The sequence below is a fragment of the Nipponia nippon genome, unplaced genomic scaffold, assembly GCF_047370975.1.
Source record: "Nipponia nippon isolate SJK-2023a ecotype South Korea unplaced genomic scaffold, ASM4737097v1 scaffold_1, whole genome shotgun sequence".
Classification (NCBI taxonomy): Eukaryota; Metazoa; Chordata; class Aves; order Pelecaniformes; family Threskiornithidae; genus Nipponia; species Nipponia nippon.
Genome location: NW_028262290.1, coordinates 81,415,030 through 81,435,881, shown reverse-complemented (window position 1 = coordinate 81,435,881; position 20,852 = coordinate 81,415,030). Strand labels below are relative to the sequence as shown.

Sequence of the window (20,852 nt, the reverse complement as noted above, 5' to 3'; positions counted from 1 at the left end):
AGCTTCAAAATGCATCAAGCAGAATACAACTGGCAAATAAATGAGTAAAATGCAGTATTTATTTCCGAGTATCTCTCTCTGATCTCTGTTCTGCCTACCTCACTCATCAGTTATGCATACCCTATTAATTTCTGTCCTTTTGTCCCTGAAAGCCCTACAGATTTCTCTACTCCATTCCCCACAGTGCATATTACACCTTAAAGCTGCACTACATTGAATTAATCCCAGCAAAACCCAAGCCCCATGTATTAGTTATTTCCTGCCTCACCTCAGCTACTACCTATCTACACATCTAATTTAAACATGATGTCAGTTACCCTATACTTCATGAAGTTCCTTAATACTGATTCAACTCTATGAAGGGTCCAAGGGCATAATTCAAAGGATTTATCATGTATCACCCTGGCACTCCCAAGGAACTCGCAGAGTGCACCACACTAACACACTGAGTAAGCTTACAGCGATCAGCTCCAATTTGGCATCAGACCAAACATTATCATGTGGAAGTTTACTATCTCATCCTCTGAACAAAGCGGCACATTTGAGTCTCAAATTGAAAGAAGATTAAGTGTAAGCAGGAGATAGATAAATTCAAAGCAACTTCATTTGGGTATAAGAGAATCTGATGACTGGCAGCTCCTTCAAAATGTGCGAGAGTAAGTTTAATTATTTCCTGTTAAGCCTGACAGAACCCTTTCCAGTTGGGCAGGCTTCACTCCCCCATCATCACACACACCACAACACACGGTGATCATGTTGTTTGAAGAAATAAAGAACAAGAAACCCCTTACTTTTGACTTGTTGTTCAGGTGCTTTGATGTGTGTCACCATGCCTGGCATGTTTACGCTGTTCCTGTGCAGGTATTTCAGGAAGACATCAGCATTCCTCCGAGCCAGCGTGCAAGCCTAGAGAGTCAGAGGTATTACTTTCTTTGAAGCTGCACACATATACATCCGGAAAGAGATGAAGGGCCTTCCTCATCCCCCCTCTCCAATTTTAGAAAGCGTTGCTTGTTAAATCCTTCTACAAGTAAGCCAACCCAAGCATTAAAATAGTTTTCCCAACAAATAACAGTTAATACTTACTTATCCAGCAGAAAAAAAAAAAAAAAAAAAAGCTATTACTTTTTCTCTGAAGATCCTGGAAAGCAATTACCTGCTCTAGAGCTTTCAGCATGACTCAGAGTTGACAGAGAAGTTTGTTTTGTGTACGTGGCACATGCCACTTGAAGTTATTTATTGTGTAAACAGAGTGCACAAGCTTATGTAATCAACTGGATATTCCAAAACGTCCACCGCTACTTTAAACAAAAAGTAAATGTTCCACTGAAGTGAAACCGAAAGTGCTAAAATATTAAGACATGCCCTTAAAATACTAAGACAAGGCCTTGAGAGCTTTCAATCCTCATCACTGTATTGCCAACACTCAGCTCAGCTGCCTCCTTCATCTTAATGTACACCAAGTACTACATATGGGCCAGCTGCCTTATTTTTAATAAGCAGAACATGAAATACTACTTTAAAAGGTTAGATAAACGTAGCATGGTTAGATCCAGTAAGAGAGACACTAAGTCATTTCTCACATTGTTTTAACACAGAAACTGGAAGCTCAGATGCCAGCTGCAGAAAGATCTATATGACAGTATACTTAGAGCTATGCTAATACATTTTTGAACGTTCTCATCTGTGCACTGAGAACAAAAAGGCTTTTAATAAAACTAAGTTTTAACACTCTAGTGTCTTTCGAGATGATGCTGGAAAAAGCCTTTGGTTACAGGCTTAGTTACACTGCTTTGCAAGCATCCGTTCCACATTTATTCAGTAAGATCAATAACCCTCTTCACTAGGACATTAGTTGGAATGAAAACTTTTCATTTATCTGCAGAATATTACACAAACCCAACTACTCCCAGATGCTTGTCTAGTAATTTCCTCCTTCTGTACTCTACTGTAGTCCAAGTACATCTGAGAGCAGCTCTGATGCACAGGCAGCAATGGTACTATGTGACTGTCACTTCTCTTCCAAAGCAGCAGCCTTTAAGCATTCTTTAGAATGACAGTTGCTCAAAGCAGTGATTCCCAATTCCTCTTCAGTCACAGTGGGAGACCTGACATCTATTGAAGTTCAACAGGAAATATATTTATAAAACTGGCTACAATTTTATGCACTTGGCAGTATTCTCCTTATCACTGTCAGAAGCAGTTAACGTGCCATTTCCCACATCTTTGCAGTTTGGGACATACCTGTAGCTTCTGAATGGCACTGTTGCTTTCCACATATGTTTCAGCAGTGTAAGAGTGAGCATTTGACTGCATGCTTCCCAAGACAAAGATGACCACAAAAAAAATAGCAATCCTACCTTTAGGAACGCCTCCTTCTGTTCCAGGTGTTTGCTTATCATGGGAGTAACATGATCTGTTTCAGAGTTGGGACCCAGTTTGTCTGCTCCCCCACACCAATCTTCTTCTCGCTTATATTCTTGCTCCAGGCTTTCCAGCACGCTGCACACCTATCAGGAAGGAGTCCAACTCGAATATAATTCAGTAATACAAAAATTCCAAATTCAAGCCAAAAAAATGGAAAACCAATCTACCCCTTACAGGTACCTTAGCTTCTGACATGTTTTGACTGGAACTTAAGAGAAGGCAACAAACTTTGGCTGTAGGTTTGCAAGCCTTGGCCTGCTTACGTGGAATTGCTCAGAAGGCTATCCCTAAAGTTGCTCATCTTTCTCCACCTCTGTGACTGCATAGTTCAGGATGGGCTTAAGACACAACTGCAGAGGCAGCAACCTTGCCAGCCTTCCCCTTAACTCTTCTGCAGACAAGTAGGATGAAGCTGGTTTTTCTCTGACTCTCACACAAAAATCAGAATTAGCCATCTGAAGTACTTCCATTAAAACCTCTGCGTAACTTGTTTATGGTTTAAGCAAAACCAAGCAGAAATCCAACTAAGCACTTGTACAGTGTGTTTCATCTTAAAAATGTTTTACAAGACTTTTCTCAATTAAAAATAAGAATCTGAGGAATATTAAAGAGGAGAGTGATAGAAAAGGCAGATGAAGATTTGAGTCTTCACCAATAAGCACTGCACTTTGGTAGTGTACTTTGTTTGAAGTTTGCTAACTGAAGCAAGCGTAGCCAGATCAATTACACTGTAGTATCTTAGTAGCTGGTACAATTTGTCCACTACTTACTTATCATAGACTGGTTTGGGTTGGAAGGGACCTTTAAAGATCATCTAGTCTAACTCCCCTGCCATCGCCAGGAATCTTTCACTAGATCAGGTTGCTCAAAGCTTCGTCCAACCTGACTTTGCTATTTCCAGGAATGGGGCATCCACAACTTCTCTGGGCGACATGTTCCAGTGTCTCATCGCCCTCATCATAAAAAATTTCTTCCTTGTATCTGATCTAAATCTACCCTCCTTGAGTTTAAAACCGTTGTCCTTTGTCCTGTCACTACAGGTCTTTGTCTTATAAGACCACTTTATATACTGAAAGGCTGCAACACATAGTTTCTCTAAGGCAGCTGGTAAAAGGATTTGCTTTTTGCACTTTTTGTATAACTGCAATTGTTATCAAATTAGTAAATATAACCAAACCTGATCAACCATTTTTTTAGGTAATGCTGTTTTATGCCACACTGAAGAATTAACCAAGGCCGACACAGATCATGTAGCATTTCTGTACCTGTTCAGATGTTTTATAGAAGGCAACAGAGGCATTCACAAGCTTGAGACGGTCCTCCATCTTCAGCATCAGTTGTTGCCAATGGGAAGCAACCTTCTCTGCACACTCCCGGATCATATCCATGTCATAGTGATTAGCCTGCAGCATTGCCTCTGCCTTCTGCTGAACCTGCAGGGCACTTTGATGCGTTTTCTGACAAGAGGTGAAAATTCAGGAGTTCAGTGGAACACTTCATTTTCTTGAAGACCTCAAAGGCTCACATTTCCACTGTGTCAATGACACTTCTATATACATGCACTAACACCCATTAACTAAAAATAACTGTCTAATATTAGTCACTGCATGACTTCCCTTATGCAAATACAAAGGAAATAAATCCTGTAGAGGTGTATCATCAAATCAACAACGACTAACAGTTTACAAGCAACAGCCACTGCATAGCATTAAGCCACACATGGCATACCTACGTTGCAGTACATTTTGTCATAATTATGAATTTCAGGTTGATTTTCTTTCCCTTCATGCTGTGGAGGAAAAAGATGGAAAGGATGTATCTTATTTTGGCTTGATTGCTATTACTGTCCTCACAGCTTTACTGCAGTCTTTTGCACATTAGTAGTGAGCAAATGAAGGTGCAAGCATGCAGGACAATACAAGAGACAACTCTGCATTCACCGTAAGCAGATTTTTAACTGTAGTTCTCTGTGTAAACATATACTTGCATAAAATCTGGAACCTCTAACTATAATAGATATTATCATATCCAGTATGATCCAGAAAACTCAGAATTTAAGCTTCCTAATCATCTTTCCTTAAATTGAAAAATGTCTAGAGGTCTCATGATTTTTATACTTAAGAGTTACCAAAGCTCTCAAAGTGAAGGTACATATAGTGCAAACTGTAAAAAACCAAAACCAAAAAAACCCCAAAACAACCACAACACCAAAACAAAACAAACACCCAGAGAGAGGGAAACATAAAACTCCACAGAATGGCAAACGAACATGAAAAGAGTTATTGCACAACAGACTACTTGTGAAAATAGTTTTCCCAAACGATCATAACTTTGGTTAATCTTTCGACAACAGTAAAGTTCTTAAAAAGAATTGTGCTGTATATAATCAATATCACCCTAAAGTCCCTCAATCACACATATAATTTAATAATATTACATTCCAGTCAATCTTAAGATCTCCGCCTATTTTTCACAGAGATATGACCAATCTGGTAAGTTTAGTTTGAAATCATGGCAGGAGGATGGACACACCACCGCACACAAATTTCAGTGAAACATACTGTCAAACAAAAATGGAAACATTAAAGGACCATATGAGAATACACAAAACTGATGTTTGCTGTTCCATTTATCCTTAACTTTAACAATTAGCATTGTATTGTTGTACTCTAACAAAGGGAAACACCATTTTTGGTAAAATTGCTGTGAACAGACTTGTTCGATTTATTAATTTTTTTATTCCTCTCCAATCAAAAAATGGCTATTGCTTTACAAAGATGCAAAAAGGCACTGAGAAGATGTGCTCACCTAGAATTGCAGCTCCAAAATGAACAAGAACAAAACCCCCACCTTCCCAATAAGTGTTTTTATCTCTTTGCCATAAGATGATTTCAAGCTCAATACATGGTAGCGTTAACCCAACAGTATGAAAAGGGACAGAAGAGATACATCTCCTTACTGCAGTGCTATTTACAGAGACTCATAAAATGTAATACAGGAATTCTTGGCTATGGTCACTGAAATGGTGCTTTTACCTCTATTGCATGTTGAAACTGCTCATGCTCCCTCTGTAACTGCTCTGCCTCCTGCAAAGAGCTAGCAGTGATAAGCCCAGCATTTAACATTGACTCCCCATTTCGAATCCAGCCCAAAACCTGTAGCAAAAGAGAAGACCATGAAATATGCAATTCCACTGCCAACCAGCAAGAAAAGCATCATTGCTAGAAACGAAAACATTTAGGATCACATGTAGTACTGGAATTGATGACTAAATAATTTATTAATTATATATTTACTGCAAATTATATACTCAATAAACACAGCAAATGACATTCACTATCATTTCACTTAGCTGACATCTCCTATCTTTCAGTCAGCTACTACAGGCTTGTGCTTTCAGTTTATGCTCTGAACAAGGCTGTATTTCTGAATACCATTTCTGTCACCTGGAAAACAGGAAGAAGTTATGAGCAACATTTGCCTAAGAGCCAGTGTCAGTAATGTAAATTGAGAACATGCAGCTTAGTAAAAAGTAAGCAAATACTTTTGAATATTAATGTTGAGAAAAATGTGACCACTGAGTGTCTTCTAATTGCTTAAAGATTTTTTATTTTCAGGATGTCCCTTCTTTGACATGTCCATTGAAACCAGAAGAATCCTCGGGTGGGGAGAAGCCTCAGAGGCCACCTAGTGCATTCCTTATCAACAGCAGGAACCTGCAACCTTAAGGCCCCTCCCAAAAGATCTGTGCCTTGTTCATTACTCAAGACTCCAATAATGGACATCCCACACTCTCAAACATTTTTATCACCAGAAGTCTTGTTTCCAATATCTAACACTCACATCTCTCTCGCTTTAATTTCAGCTCATTTTGTTTTTCCTGCCCATGACAGACAAAAATACCCAAAACATTTCCTCCCTCTTCGCATCAGCTTTGTTTTTCCCCTCTCCTCTCTCCCTCAAGAACATTACTCGATTCCCTCCTCCAGGCTCCTCTTCTATTGTTGACCCCAGTCTCTTCAACCTCTCCCAAGTGAAGTTAGCCGCCTGATTTTTCTCACTGCTCTTTTACGAGCTCTCTCCAGTTGATAACCATCACTTTGATCAAAATCTTTCAAATACTGAGTAAAGCTGGGCATAATTCAGGTTATTCACTGTGATCTGTACAACTTTTCTATGGAACTGCTGCCCAGCCAGTAATTACCCCTGTGCTGTATTTGTTCAGCTGATTATTCCTGCCAGTACATCATACTCTGTATTTGTCACTAATAAAATTCATATCCTTCTTGCAGCGCAATTCTCTCATATATCAAGACCATTCTGAACTGCACTCCAGCATCTTCTGATGAACTCAAATCCCTTTCCCAGCTTCTTTTGCCTTTAACTTCAAATTTAAAAGCATAATCTCTACCCTAACATGTAGATTTTCTGACTGAAAACATGAACTAGTATCCAAACACAAACAGACTTCTACAGATTTTTTTTAGTGTTGAAATCTGTTTTCCAATCCAATGAGTCTCTTAATGACTTTTGTTACTGAGTATGGTTTTCCAGCAAGTTATTATTCACAACAACGTAGTCTCATACGACAGTCGCATAGTAAGCTAGGGACAGATAGACTGAACTAAACTATTTTAAAAGCTTTAATAGAAGGAAGATCTGTGTCATCTGCTTTTTCAGCTCTACCCAGAAGACCTCGTCACTGTTCAGGTTTAATAATCTACTTGTTTCAATATTTTTCCAGGGAATTATGTTAAACTAGCTGACCTATAGTCCTCCCTTAGCTAATCCTTTCCTGCTTTTCAGAAGTAGATGTTGAGTTCCAGTCCTCCAGAATCTCATCCAATCTCCAGAAGCTTGGAGAAGATAAGCACTAACGTCTATGACATTTCAGGCAGTTTTCTAGGTAGTCTAGGGTGAATTCATCTGGGCCCAGTTGATTTGAAAATAAGCAGTTTAAGCACACCTTCTCTAACCTTTTCCTACAAATTGATTTTAGACCTTTAACCACTGGTAATAATTTTATTAATTACCAAACCACAGTTAGCTCTTAACACTTATTAAGTACCAAATCATAATTAGCTCTTAACACTAAATACTCTCATCTAGTGATCCACGTATGATGCTACTACTAATGCTACTGCGCCAGGTTATTACTAAGTCAATCAGGATGACATGAGCATAATCGCAGACTGAAAACATGGGTGCAAACCAGGCAAAGGGCCTATTAAAACACGAATGCTTAAAAACAAAGGCACATGTGGTCTACATCCAAAGTATACTCTAACATGTCTTTAATACCTTGAAGCAACTGAGGTCTAGCCATCTTAACACAACATCCATTACCTCAAATCTGCATCACAATCTCACCTTTTGTCTTACACTGATCCAGACTGCAATATTGTTGTATTAGTAACGCATTTTTTTCTCATTTCTGCCTGCACAACGAATTGCTAACAAGTTTTTTTCCCCTGATAGCGTGTATTTGAATTCTTCTATACAAAACCTGCAAGTCTGTGGAAAAGAATAAGTCTGCAGTGTAGATGTGGGACATGACAGCAGCTCCCAGACGTATACCTGGGTGCACATTCTGCTCCTCTGGGGAGAAAGCACTGGGTCAGGTGGAGCCTTGCAGCAGGGGAGACAGCTCTGGCCTTGGAACAGCCTCTCCTGCTGCAAGGAGACACTTCCAGATCACAGTGTGGGGCAGGCAAAAGGGACCATGAAAGGAGCTGGGAGTCTCTACGTTCTTAAGATACCTGGGGGTTGTTAATACTCAAGGGAGGAAGCCCAGGTAAGCCTCAGGAGCAAGAAAAAGTGAAACTTCTGAGGGAACCACATGCGTCCAACAGACTGTAGACAGAAACTACGCTTGGAGGAAAGGATTTGTCTGTAAAAACACGGTGGGGCAGAAGATTTTTTTTAAATCCCTTTTTTATTTCTATTTTGCCTTACAAAAGCATTTCTAAGCTCCCTCTCTACCTTACAAAATAATTCTTCCAGGTACAGTGTAATGAAACACACCTTCTTAGGGTTAAAATACATTTAGCCTTCTCCAGAGAATTTATAATGAAGGAGGATGCTTAAGCAGCACCAATTGAAAGCTCTTCTTGACTTGGCACCCCATCACACACAGCAGAGCCAGCTAGCACAGAACTTGCCATTTCAAACACAGCGATTTGCCCTCCTGTTTGTTGCAGGTTAGGGTGCAAGTGCAGAAGCTGGTGGAACTCACAGGAGGGAAGTTGCCAGCAGCACTTTCTCCTTCTCTCTGCTCTGACTCAAGGGGAAAACAGAAGCGCTAGTAAATAGCACGCCTGTTCTTTTTCCAGAGCTGCTGCCTTCCAGTGCTTGTTGGCATGTTCCCATCACCTCACTGTTCAGGTGGACCACACACCCCATCTTTCCCCTCCCAGTCTTCGGCAGGCTAGAAAAGCATCAGCAGAGCATCAGCAAAACTGTGGAAATGAAACTGAGAGTCTGGGACACTTGAGAGGGTCAAGCAAGTAGTTCTATAGATAAATGCTTGATTTAAGATTAGTTTCATGGACCAATTTTTCACTCTAACTGAACATGATCACGAGACACACCTGTTTCAGCCTGCTGTCCTAGCTACATTTTCATATCCATATGGCACTGTATGGAGTGCCAGGATACTCTTCCGGAGTAGTATTTTGGGACAATCAGAGCTCAAGCACTGGACTGTGTTTGAATCAAGCTAAAAGGTCAGCATGGGAGAATACAAGGCTCCTCAAAGTACTCTTAAAGGTACAAGCTTGTACTTCATATAAGTACCTGTAGACTGTTGTGTATATATGAATATACAGGTATATACTCAAGAACATACACCGTGATCAGAGCAGCAGACAATATTGCACTGAAAAGGCTTAATGAGCATAGTAAAACCAATGCATTTTGGGGCTTGGTAACAATTTTGACCCATGCAGGTGCTGCATGTTAAGTAAAGCAAAGCACTCATTCTACAAAGCAAGTACGTGGGAGCAATTGCAGCAATAAGTAATCCAGCAGCTACATTTTAGGTGAGAAAAAGAAGTTTGTCTGGAAAACGTGCAAGTGGAGTTCTGGATGAGACAGATATTCTCTGAACTATTTCTCTGCCGACTCATATGTCTCTGCCCTGTATAAAATGGTCACATTTTCCTTTCCATGTTGTTTCTTCCATGTACAGCGGTCCCTTATTTCAGTGAGCATCCTCTTCCCCCATGTGCTGAGGTTTTCCTACACTGCAATCCTCTATCTAGTTTTGCCTTTTCTGCACCTATTACTCGTCAAGTTGAGAAGCAAATTCTTTGCAGGTTTTCTTTAAACCTCTGTTTGTCTTCTGGCCCTTCTGCATCCTCCTAGTCCTGAGGCTTGATCTACAGAACTTCAATGCCACAAAGCAGAACTGGTATGGTACTTAAGGGACAAGCAACACTGGATGTTTTCATCTGCTTTCTGTGCTTATTTAATAAGAGTTCACTAAACTCAAAGTTTCACTACCTAGTACTGAAAAGACTCCTTGCAAGTATCTGACTAAAAAACTAAGACAGGACATAGTTTGCTGGTCTCCATTACAGTAATCTGAGAGATGAACCCTATCGAAAAATTCCCGCAGTGTTCCAGTCTAACCTTTTCATATGACTACAAGCTATATATTTTTACTATATTTTTTTATATATACATATACGCGAAAATACAATAGCAGTAATGTCAGTTTGGCAGGAAAAATTCGAATGGAAATCTTGTCAAAAATCCTTGCTATGGAGACAGTATCCCATCTACATAATAATTACACCCAGTTCATCAACAATAAATCTGGCAGAAAATCACAGTAATTGAACTGGAAAACCATGTGTTCACTGCTTCAGGCATCAAAATACAAACAAAACAAACTGAAGAGGAGGTTTACTGTGTCATTTTACTCTCAGGTAAAGCACCTGCTGTGACCTGCTGAGCTATGAAGTTTTTCCCAGTGCAGAGGAAACAGGAGGAGATCATGCTTCCTGATATGTAGTAAAAACTAAAATAAATCAGATGTGGTTTTCTGAAAAGGCAACTGAAATCACAAAACTAAAAGTTACTAGCCCCAAAGCATTCCAAAGGGGATCAAAAGAAATCCTATGAGACAATATAACATTCAGTCTTAGTTCCATTCAATTTTTAGGCCTTCAGGCTGGGGAAGTATTGCAGGTTAATCTGTAGAATGAAAATCTGGAAAAGGAGTTTGTAATACACGAACATTCTGTCAGCTACATGTTCATGTAAGTTTGTTTGAAATTCACGTCTATTATGGCATTTAATTCAACATAAAATCCCACTCGATAGAGATGTGTACTAAAAATATAAATAGAATTAGTTTTTTTTCTCCAAAACCCCAGTCTACTAAAAAAAAGGCAACTTGACAGGAGAGTATACTATCTATATCTCTATTGTAAGATGAACTCATTTTTTCCAATGCTTTCTTAAAAATTTAAACTTGAGCTTCCATTTTAGTCAGGGCTAGCAGTGGTTCAGAAATGTTACAAAGATCTTACAGAACGACCTACAAACCACAGACTAAGTGCAATGTGGATATTCGTCTACAATCCATCTATTTTGTAAGAGCTCAGGACAAACAGAAAAAGGACAAGTTGCATTGGGAGCCATTATGGGACATACTAATACAATAGACTCTAGTGGACTTCTGCGATGCCACCAAGTGTTAGCAAGATCAGAACGACTTACCTTTCTAGTGTTTTGTTTGTTTTTTAAACTTGCACCTACTTCAGTGGTTTTGCCCACTGCATCTCAAATTCACCAAAAGTTTAGGTGTTTATCAGATAAGGACCTCAAAACTTGACACTTTATTGCGAGGAAAAGTAAAACTTCCTTTTTCTTCTCCTGGAAAGTAAACCCCGCTAATATTACATTATCACCATTTGTAGATGTATTCGGTCAGTGTTCAGGGCATATCACTGAACATTTTTATTAATCACCATATAGATGATAAAAGTATGGATTATTTAACATAAGTTCAAATGGCTCTACACTTCAAATACTTGACTTGCATCCAGGTAGAAAAACAGACAACGCAAATTCCAAACCACAATATTAATAGAGGATAAAGTTTCCTAGGTGCCCAATTCAAAGTCCCTCCCCCCTCCAAATCCAAGACTTTACCCAGCAGAAATTAATTTTCTACCTCTGTTTATGGGAACAGAGCTCTCCAAGAGGTGTGGACCAGCTCTGGGGGGGTCCCGGAGCACAGCCCTCGCCTACCTGCTTGACCTCGGCCTGCAGGTGACGCAGCTGCACACACTGCTCCAGGTGCTTGCGGTGCTGCTCGGCGGCCACGTCCAGCTCCTGCTGCTTCTCGTGGAGGAACTCCAGCAGGTCCTGGACCCGAGTTGCCATGTCTACGTCTCTGTCACAAAGCAGCTCAACACCTGTAACCAGCCAGTGGGTTATAAATGACTTACAAGTCTTCCGAAGACAAATAGACCATTTCCACTGTTTGATGCTTACTTGTCCAGTTCCTTCTCAAAGTTCAACTTAATTCTCAGAGCATTTGCTTAAATGAGCATAGTTTTTGTGCTCTTTAAAAATGCAATTTATTTATTTTTTTTTGAAGCAGCCTGAGATTTACCCTAGGTGACTGTATACAGTTAAAAATATTAAGTGAAGGGGCATAAGAAACCTAAAAGGAAGACTTACTGCTTGGAAACTGAGAATTATGGCTTGAGTGCATTGCTCCGAATAACTGTAAAATTAACTCCCTACTATTTACTCTAATTTTACTACTTCCTGAGTGGAATCCCTTTCTTAAAAACGTAAATATTTTCATGTGTTGCCAACTCTTCAATAAAAATTACATGCTATCATGACAATATATTCTCATGAACACAAATTATTTGAGTAAAAAGAGGAAAAAAATTGTCCACATGTCTCCAGTTTACAGTTAACCAGCATCTGTTATTTTTACACATCCCATGGAGAGACAACTGGATAATTCTTATAAAGCCACTGCCTGGAATAGCACGAAGGAGCCGTCTTACCAGATGCCTGCACTTCATTGACATACTGCAGCAGATCCTGCCCTTGGTGGATGACATCAAAGGTCAAGTTATTCATGGTCAGGGCTTTGTCTGCATGATGCTGGAGCCTCTGTTCTGCTATTGTAAGATCTTCAGTGTCAAAGTCATTCATCTGCTGAGAGAGCTCATCATTCCAAGACTCGAGGTCTGAAATTATCTGGGAGAAAAAGGAAGACGACAATGTTCACTTACTCATTAGACAACGCATGTTTATTTCGAATGTTGCACTTACAATGGAGGTCAAGAACTCCAGTTGCTTATTGTTAATTGACTTCACTGATCAGATTCAACATGGTTCAGGCATGGGTTTTAAAGAAGAAGAATCTCTGAGAACCACAACAGCCCTCCTTCAATCAGTGCTTGCAACGCTATGGGTACCCTTGCCTTGTTTAAGGTACTCCTTCACCAACATATCACTTGTGAAACAGGTGAAATTAAAATGTTTTTATCTTCACTTTTAAAGGAAAATGTTGATCTAAAACATCTTTTTAATTCTTCAGACTGCACCAAGTAATAATTCACACATCAAGTGCCAGCTTAGCTTTCAGTTATACCAGTCTCAAGCTCCTTTACAAAAAAACAGCTCTACCCCTCTTGTGAGTGCCTTGGACTTTTGCCAGACAACTGAGAAGCACTACTTGTCACAAAAGGCAGGGTACTTAGTGAATGGAGCAAAACCAAAGAATATTACTTTATTACAGTCTTACTGTAATGTCAGAGTTAAATTTACTTGCTGAAATCATTCAGCTGCACTTCAGTTTACACTTCAATTCCAGATTTTACTCTCAGCCATAAGCTGTCCAGAAAAGGGTAGCTAAGGAAGTATTTCTTAACACATGTACCACAATAGTAAGTCCTCCTTGCCTGCCCACACGAGCGCATTTTTTGTATCATGTTCCAGAACCTGGCTGAAATGTAAAATACTCCTTTTAATTAGGATACAAAACTGTTTTGAAGTCTAACAGATAATGCTTACAATCCCCTGTGATCATAGTGGGTTGAGTTCTCATGGCACAGGTTTGATGCATCAGTTATTTATTTCAAACAAGTCTGTTTGACACATCCTTCAAGCCTGTAATCCATTTTTTTCTTCAGAATTTTCAGCAGAGTTTTGCCACAAACTACTGCAGTTCATTGGGAAAGCAAAATTATAGATAAAGAACCAAGTATGGCTTAGCTCCAGAGTTCGACAATTTCAGGAGCAGGACAAACTGATGTGAATGGTGCTAAATGACAGCAGAACACCTATTTATGCACCAAGACGCAGCAAAAAGAGGATCTGACTAAAAGGGCGTTAGCAACAAAGTAGCTGGCTGCATAAATATTTAACCAGAGTAATTTGTTGTTAGCAAAAGGAATATGCCACTATGCTTTCCAAGTGGTTAATCAGAGCTGTGAAGTTTCCTGAGACAGTCAAACTACAAGAGGAATTCCAGGAAAACAAGCCTTGTAGAAAAAAAAGGAATTGAGGAAAAAGCAAAGTTAAATCATCAGTATAAAGTTTCTGTAGTCAGCTACAATCTTTCTTGAAGGGTTGTTCCCATTCTGCTCACGACACCAAAAAAAATGGACATACCAAGCAATTATTTTTAAAATTGTGGCATCAGTGAGTTAACTTCCTGTTTTAAAGGTGTTCTGTAAAAATTTGACTTGATTCACTCAGTATTCAAGTTTTGCACCATGCCATGATGGGAGATGGCAAACAATTAGGACAGCTATCTGCAATCCCTAACCCCCATCAGCTAGCTCGACCTGAGTGAAAACAGGCAGAAACTCATGTTTCAGGGGTAACACTGAAAACAAAAGAGCTGATGGACAAGCTATGCAGGAAGATATACAGGACAAGGCCTTTAGCCACTGCTTAAAGCTTCCTTCATCTCTCTTCCATGTGCTCTAAACATTACACCACAATCTATTTATGCATTATGAGTGGCTTCCCATCCCACAGAATCCTTCACAACTTCCCTTTACTTCACTTTTATTTCGTCCATGCCCAACATGTCTTATCACCTCTCTCTACTCTTCTTCTCCTTTTAACTGACCTGAAATATTTAAGAAACTTCAAGTCTTCCTGACAGTCCAGCCTGAGAAACCGCTTACTTCCAGCGAACCCCCTTTTCTGCTCTCAGGCACCTCCGACCTGCTCTTTCCAGCTCGTCTTCAAAACTCTGTGTTCATTCACTACCAAAAGCAGTGGAGGTCACCTAACATTTGTTTCTTCAAACCACTGCATTATGGCAGTTGTCACAAATCAGATTTACCATCTTATTTTCATCCAGTTCAGTTAACACCATTCGTAAGTGAAGTAGTAACTATAGTGAAGTAGTAACTACAGTAAGTAACTGTAGTTAGACTTAGTCAAGCTGAAAAATCTGAGCTTATAAAGAAGGTTGTGAGACTCCATCATCAAAACATCATCTTTCACTGTCTGTCTCAACACCATTAAAAAGTGGATTGAGATTTACCGTGGCACATTTGTGCCACTGTTATAAAAACAAGGCCAGTCCATTTTCCTTCAGAACAGACGCCAAAACCTGACCTCTCTTACTATCAAATTGAGTGGAAATAAAGTAATAAACACCATAAACTCATAATGGGAGACTGCTGTGGCTAAGTGTCAGTATTTTTATAATAATGGAATGGTTTAAGTAGATTATAGTCACTATATCCTCTCAGACTATCCCGAGATTCACTGTACCTGATATGAATGACAGGTAGTTTGAAGAAGTCAACACCATGTGTCACCTCAGCCAAGAGGTTTCAGTGATACTGCCTCCAAAGAACAACAACAACAGTAAGAATTATAACTTCTTCCCATATTATGTCATGCAACCTTGAGGTTAAGATCATGGCCCACACATTGTTTAAAGTAGTCTGAAACACTGTACAAGAGCAAGACATTCCCTGTCCCCTTCAAAAGACCAGAAAGCCCACGATTCAAATAAATAAATAATGCCAGCATGGTCCAACATTCATTCAAGTGATAAGAAGTCAGTGCGCATCACAGCTAGGGTTCCCAGCAAGGGCAGTAATCCTCACACTTTTTCAGCAGTAACTGGGTGGTTCAAGGTGATCTCTTTCAGCCTTTGCACCCACTGTGCAAATCTGAAACGCGCTGAGGGCAGAGTTAAAACAAAGATAACATTCATTAAGCACTCTGCCCCCACTCTTCAGGGCTTCCCCTGAAGTTCTGCTTTACAAGCAACACTTTCAGAGCGAGCCGGCTCCTATTTTGTGTTTAAAGTTTTGTCAAGACAATTAGCATTAAACAAACAGAACAAAGATGAATGACTAAGACATCTAAAGCAACTGAATCACAAATTAATACCGCTCTCAGGAAACGGACAACTCAGATCAAGCACAGGGTAACTACTTACCACAGCATGTATTCAAGAAGTTCCTAGTGCAGAGTCTGAGCTGCCTGACATTCCTAGGTTTTAACAAATGTAAAGGTAACACTGACAGGACACAAGGCAGAGTATAACACAGAAGGGATGCAGACTCTTACGCACTGAGTGGGGAAGAAATAAAGAACCACAAGTCTCTTCTCAGAAGGGTCTAACTAGCATTCCTTGTACCAACGGAGTGCTAACCAGGACCTGGAAAATAGTATGTGCTGGGGAGAAAGAAAAAGGTAAACGGGAAAGGGAGAACAGTTAGGTCTCTGTGATCCAGCACTTTGCATCCTTGCCTTTTCAGCTGTATGACTTAACAGGCATCTTGTAAGTACGGTCCAAAAATAGAGTAGAGATAAAGCTGTGAGTTGAAAAGTGTATGGTATGCTTTGTGTGGAGCCCTGACATAGGCATCGAGGCATTTAAGTTACAGACAAGCAAAAATGCACAGACACAGATGAGACGCGCACATTTCAGGCTGCACACATTGCCACCAGTGTTACCTACCCGCTAGCTAGGTCCATACACATCTTCCTTATGCTACTAATCACCCTAGCAAGGGACTCTTTGCATACATTTTGCTCCTTCTTGCCTTTAATACGGGCATTCACAACAGTCCTTCAAATAGCTCACAACCAATGGCACTTAAAAGCCTACCGAGGATAGAGAATGTCAGGTTTACATGCCAAGAGCAAGGGGCAAAACAGAGACAGTGCTGCAGTTTACAGCAATTTCAGAAGAGCAGGAGAATCTGAAAAGTTGCAGGATAAAAGACAGCAACTAAAAGAAACAAAGTATTTTGTCAGCGAACAATAAGGGAAGAGTAAGGACAAGAAGAGGAGGACTAACCCTGCCAGCAAATCTCACCACTCTCCCCAGAAGCACAGCTGCGCAGTGTGATCCTGCAGTGCTACGGGAACCCTTTGTCCCATTTTAGCCTGTGTTATTTTGCAAGCAGTAAGACAAGCTAGAAACACTACTCGCCTTCCAGAAAAAACTGTCCTCACAGGATGCTCCCCTGAATGAACTGCCCCTACAGCCAAGTCTCAATTGACTGGGCCAGTCACACAAAATCCAGGACAAAGGAGGAGGTCAAAACAAGGTCTGCAAGTTCCTAGCTGGCATCTGGCTCCTCCTCACTATCATGTTACTTCAGCTGAGCTTCTGCTTTCAAACAACTGACCTGGAACTAGTCCCTGCATTTTCTTCCCGGAAGTTTCCGAACAGATGTCTGCCTTCAGGGAGAAGGAAAAGAGAAGCGTGCTTTGCTGAGGAAGCAGGGAGAGGACATGGTACAGAGACAGCAAAGCAATCAACATTTTGCTGAAGACGCTCTGCAGCCAGGGTCATTTTGTTCCCTGGAGGACTCCTTGGCAATCTTAAATAAGCATGATTTTTGTTTCCAAGCCATATAAACAAAATACACCAACTTTTTCAACAAGGTAATTGGTACTTTGCTATGTTTTATGTGCCAAAATGTAAAGCATGCCAAGTGTCAGCTTCAGAAAAAGCAAGACCTGCCAAATCAGGATATGTGGCTTTCCACTGCAAACTCCTATGGTCAACACCAGACAACATACACAGAAGTACTGCTATCTATACAGATGCTATCCCGTACTGGAGGACTAGAACACATCTGCAAAGCAGGGCTACTGCAACCAGCCTTCTGCTATTATAAATTACTGGTTTAGGTAACCTAGAGCAGAGAGCAATCACCATCATGAACTTCACTCAAAACTTTAACCTAATTCTTCCATTAATTTTCTTGGTATATGCCTTGCCCCCCACAGCTGCCATTTCCTCAGTAACTGTTCTGAGAACATGACACAGAACCCATCGAGCACACATCTGCAGAGACTGTAAAATTGCTGACAGTCCTATAAAAGGGGATACCTTCTATGTTCCTCCACATACACCAGTCATCCAACTAATTATTACAATCACAATTCTATTAAGCCTTACCCTTGCATACTGAATATAGCTACTCCCACATAATCAAAGTAGTAAACTCCCTGCAGACTAGTTTCACCTCCTCAGTGTGAACTGCAAAATAGAGAACCTTCTTAGTCTTCCTTTACACCAGAGCTGTTATTAGGGTAGAGCACACACTCTCACTTCCTCTACGGGCCCAGATCAAGGAACTGTGTCTGACTATTCTTGCACTGCTCCTAATAATGTGCTTAGCTAAACCAGACTTCAGCCATTATATCTAATCCTGATTTTAAGAAAAAACCCAAACAAACCCTGAGAAGCTATCACTTCTGCCGACTGCCTCTTTGCCCTTACACCATTTGTACCTAACCAACAGTTGCAGCTTTTACTACATACAAGCAAAGGGGTAAAATTATCACCGTAACTCCCGTTTTCCAGAGTCTCGAGATAAGCCACCTATATACTCAAACTGGATCATTTACCAATGGATAACCCTGAACCTTCTGAGGCACCAACTCAGTTTCAGTCACTGTGTACAGTGCTAGTGGTTTTACAGAAGTCATATGATCAACTTAGCTGAAGCTTTATAATGCAATTCTATTAACCTAAGCTCCATGTGGAGTTTCATGTCTGGTTGTTGCATGTCTCTGCACACAAACAGAAACTTTCCAACAATAAGCTGTAACCCTCCTATAAGATTTGGATAGTCTCAAAACTTCTTGAAGTTTTGCAGGGGTGTGGCACTACAACTGCTTTTGCATTATTTTCAGAGGTGGAAAAGAATCTTATTTAAAAAAAAGACAGACAAACATCTCTTACAACATCCTCGGAGATTAAAACAGAATTCTAACCACCACTTGTAGCTGTCAACTGAAAAGAGACTGCTGAATTGGAAAAGAAAGAGAAGAGGGATGTTACTACAAAGCAACAGTTTAGAGGGTTTGTACTAAACCATCTCGCAAGTCTTATTCATATTAACTGTAAGCATACTAGTTACATCAAGGTAGCTTGATATTAAAACCACTTACCAGATGAAGCAACTGGTACACTACGATTTTACAAGACACTTGCTTAAAGACCCACTGGAAGCCAATGAGAGCTGGAGTTAATATCAAAAAGCTCAGCTCTGCACTCTCCTGACACTTTCACATACAAGATAAAGCCTTAGTTCAGGTAAGAACTAAGTCTATCAGTCATTTGAGCCACATGCCAATGCAGCTACACAATCATCTCAGCATAAACTTTCCTACACGAGAGAAGTGCAGTGCAACTCCAAGAGCAGACACTCACATCTATTGCATCTCTTTCAAATATACGGAGCTGCAGAAACAGCTCAAGCTTGATCTTGCGTTCTTGAAAAAGTTCCTCCATCTGAGATTGGGCCTCATCCAGCTGCTGCAGGACTGTCTCTATGTGGTTGATCGAGCTGTTATGGGGGGTCTTGTTACTAGAAATGGCAGAATCCCTATTCAAAGCAGAGAGAGGGGGAAGGGGGGCGGGGAGGAGAAAAAAAAGAGTATTATTGAAAAAAAAACCCATACAATTTGGATGCTATACATGACCACAAAATGTAAGATTGTTTCAGATAAGTTCAGTGCAAGTCATATTACATGAAAGCTAAGTCTGTACATCTTTGTTAATAAAAGTCCAAATTATGTTTTAGTAGTTGAAAAAGCATTAGGAAATTAGATTACTTTCATTTTTTTGACTAATTCAACATTTAAGGACATTCTTTTTACAGGAATAATAAAATTTAAAACCAGAGACAAACCCTTATATTGTGAAAAGGAAGTGGCATATGATAACTATTCACTGAACCTTCCTGGCAATGAAAAAAATCAAAATTAGATAATAATAAAAAAAATTACTTAATCTTTTACTTTAGTTTAAACCCTGCAAATTCATATATGATACTATCAGCTCCTGCAGCAAAGCGGACATGTACCAGTGCAGCTGGGGCCCAAATTTATTTAGATTGTTACTGAATGAAATGGACTTCAAACTTACAATAAAGTTACTTGTCAGCCTGCAAAACAATATCATGTGTCTCATTATAAAAAGACTTCTGCTCAGACCTCAAAACGCTGTGGAGCCCTGCATGTCAGACTACAAAGACATACGACTGCTCCTATCACAAAGGTAGCTTATGTAAACAAAATCTCCTTCTTGTGGAGGTAGTGTTTATAAGCTGAGCTTCCTGTAAACAGAGGGTTAGAGACCATCAGTACAGCATGAAACATCATTGTAGTCCTAATATTTACAAGTTTTATTTATAGCATATCTTGTAGTCATCATCTCTACCCTCAAAACAGAAAGAGCTTCACAGAATATCAGACGTACACCAGAAGAGATTTAAACAGAAATTTGTTTTACCTTAGTTGCTGTATAAGATCTTCGCCTTCTTTTATGACATTGACTGTAACCTGCAGAGTGGTCTGTTGCTGTTGACCAAAACGTTTAATCAGGTCTTGGACAGCCTCCACAGACTCAGCATAGACATCATCAAGCAGTTCTTTCTGTAACTCTTCAAGCCATGTCCACAGCTAAAGGAGAAGGGGAAAAAAAAAAAGAAACGTAAGTCCCAGGATCAGGCAGTCACTATTCCAAATCAGTCTCCCTGGACAAGAGAAAACAGACAGAGGTGGGGGGGAGAAACAGGATTTGTTTCTCTTCACAGAAAAAGCCCATCCTCAATTTAATGGAAACGAGCCTTTGTTTCAATTAAGGTTTTCGCTTCTTGGAAATACCAGGAAAGCTTTATCCGTGTTGCTAAGTCACCCTTTCTTTCCCATTTTCCTTCTACAGTACTGAGTGTATCTGACTGAGCCGCAGAGAGTTCATAGCGAGAATCCCATCTGCAGCTCTGCGAGAGAGTCCCTGGGAGGGAAATGCTATGGTAACACTCCCTGAGAGAAGGGAGGAAGGAAGGAAGGAAGGGAGATGTATTGTAGCCACCATCAAATTTACACTGCCAGGCTGACACATGCACACAGATAACATAAGACTTTTCAGTGGCCTTCAA

The 20,852-nt window shown here is 40.1% G+C and overlaps 1 protein-coding gene across 2 annotated transcripts in view; it reads right to left on the bottom strand.

The window, feature by feature from the left end:
* TRIO (trio Rho guanine nucleotide exchange factor) overlaps positions 1-20,852 on the bottom strand; it is a 258,198-nt gene that overhangs the window by 106,867 nt on the left and 130,479 nt on the right. For both annotated transcript variants that reach the window (XM_087760929.1, XM_087760936.1), the window contains exons 12-19: positions 20,204-20,373; positions 19,121-19,295; positions 12,465-12,660; positions 11,689-11,855; positions 5,463-5,582; positions 3,693-3,884; positions 2,361-2,510; positions 792-906 (exon numbers count right to left, since the gene is read on the bottom strand). In XM_087760929.1, the coding sequence (XP_087617055.1) occupies positions 792-906; positions 2,361-2,510; positions 3,693-3,884; positions 5,463-5,582; positions 11,689-11,855; positions 12,465-12,660; positions 19,121-19,295; positions 20,204-20,373 (1,285 nt within the window). The remainder of the gene's footprint in view (positions 1-791; positions 907-2,360; positions 2,511-3,692; positions 3,885-5,462; positions 5,583-11,688; positions 11,856-12,464; positions 12,661-19,120; positions 19,296-20,203; positions 20,374-20,852) is intronic.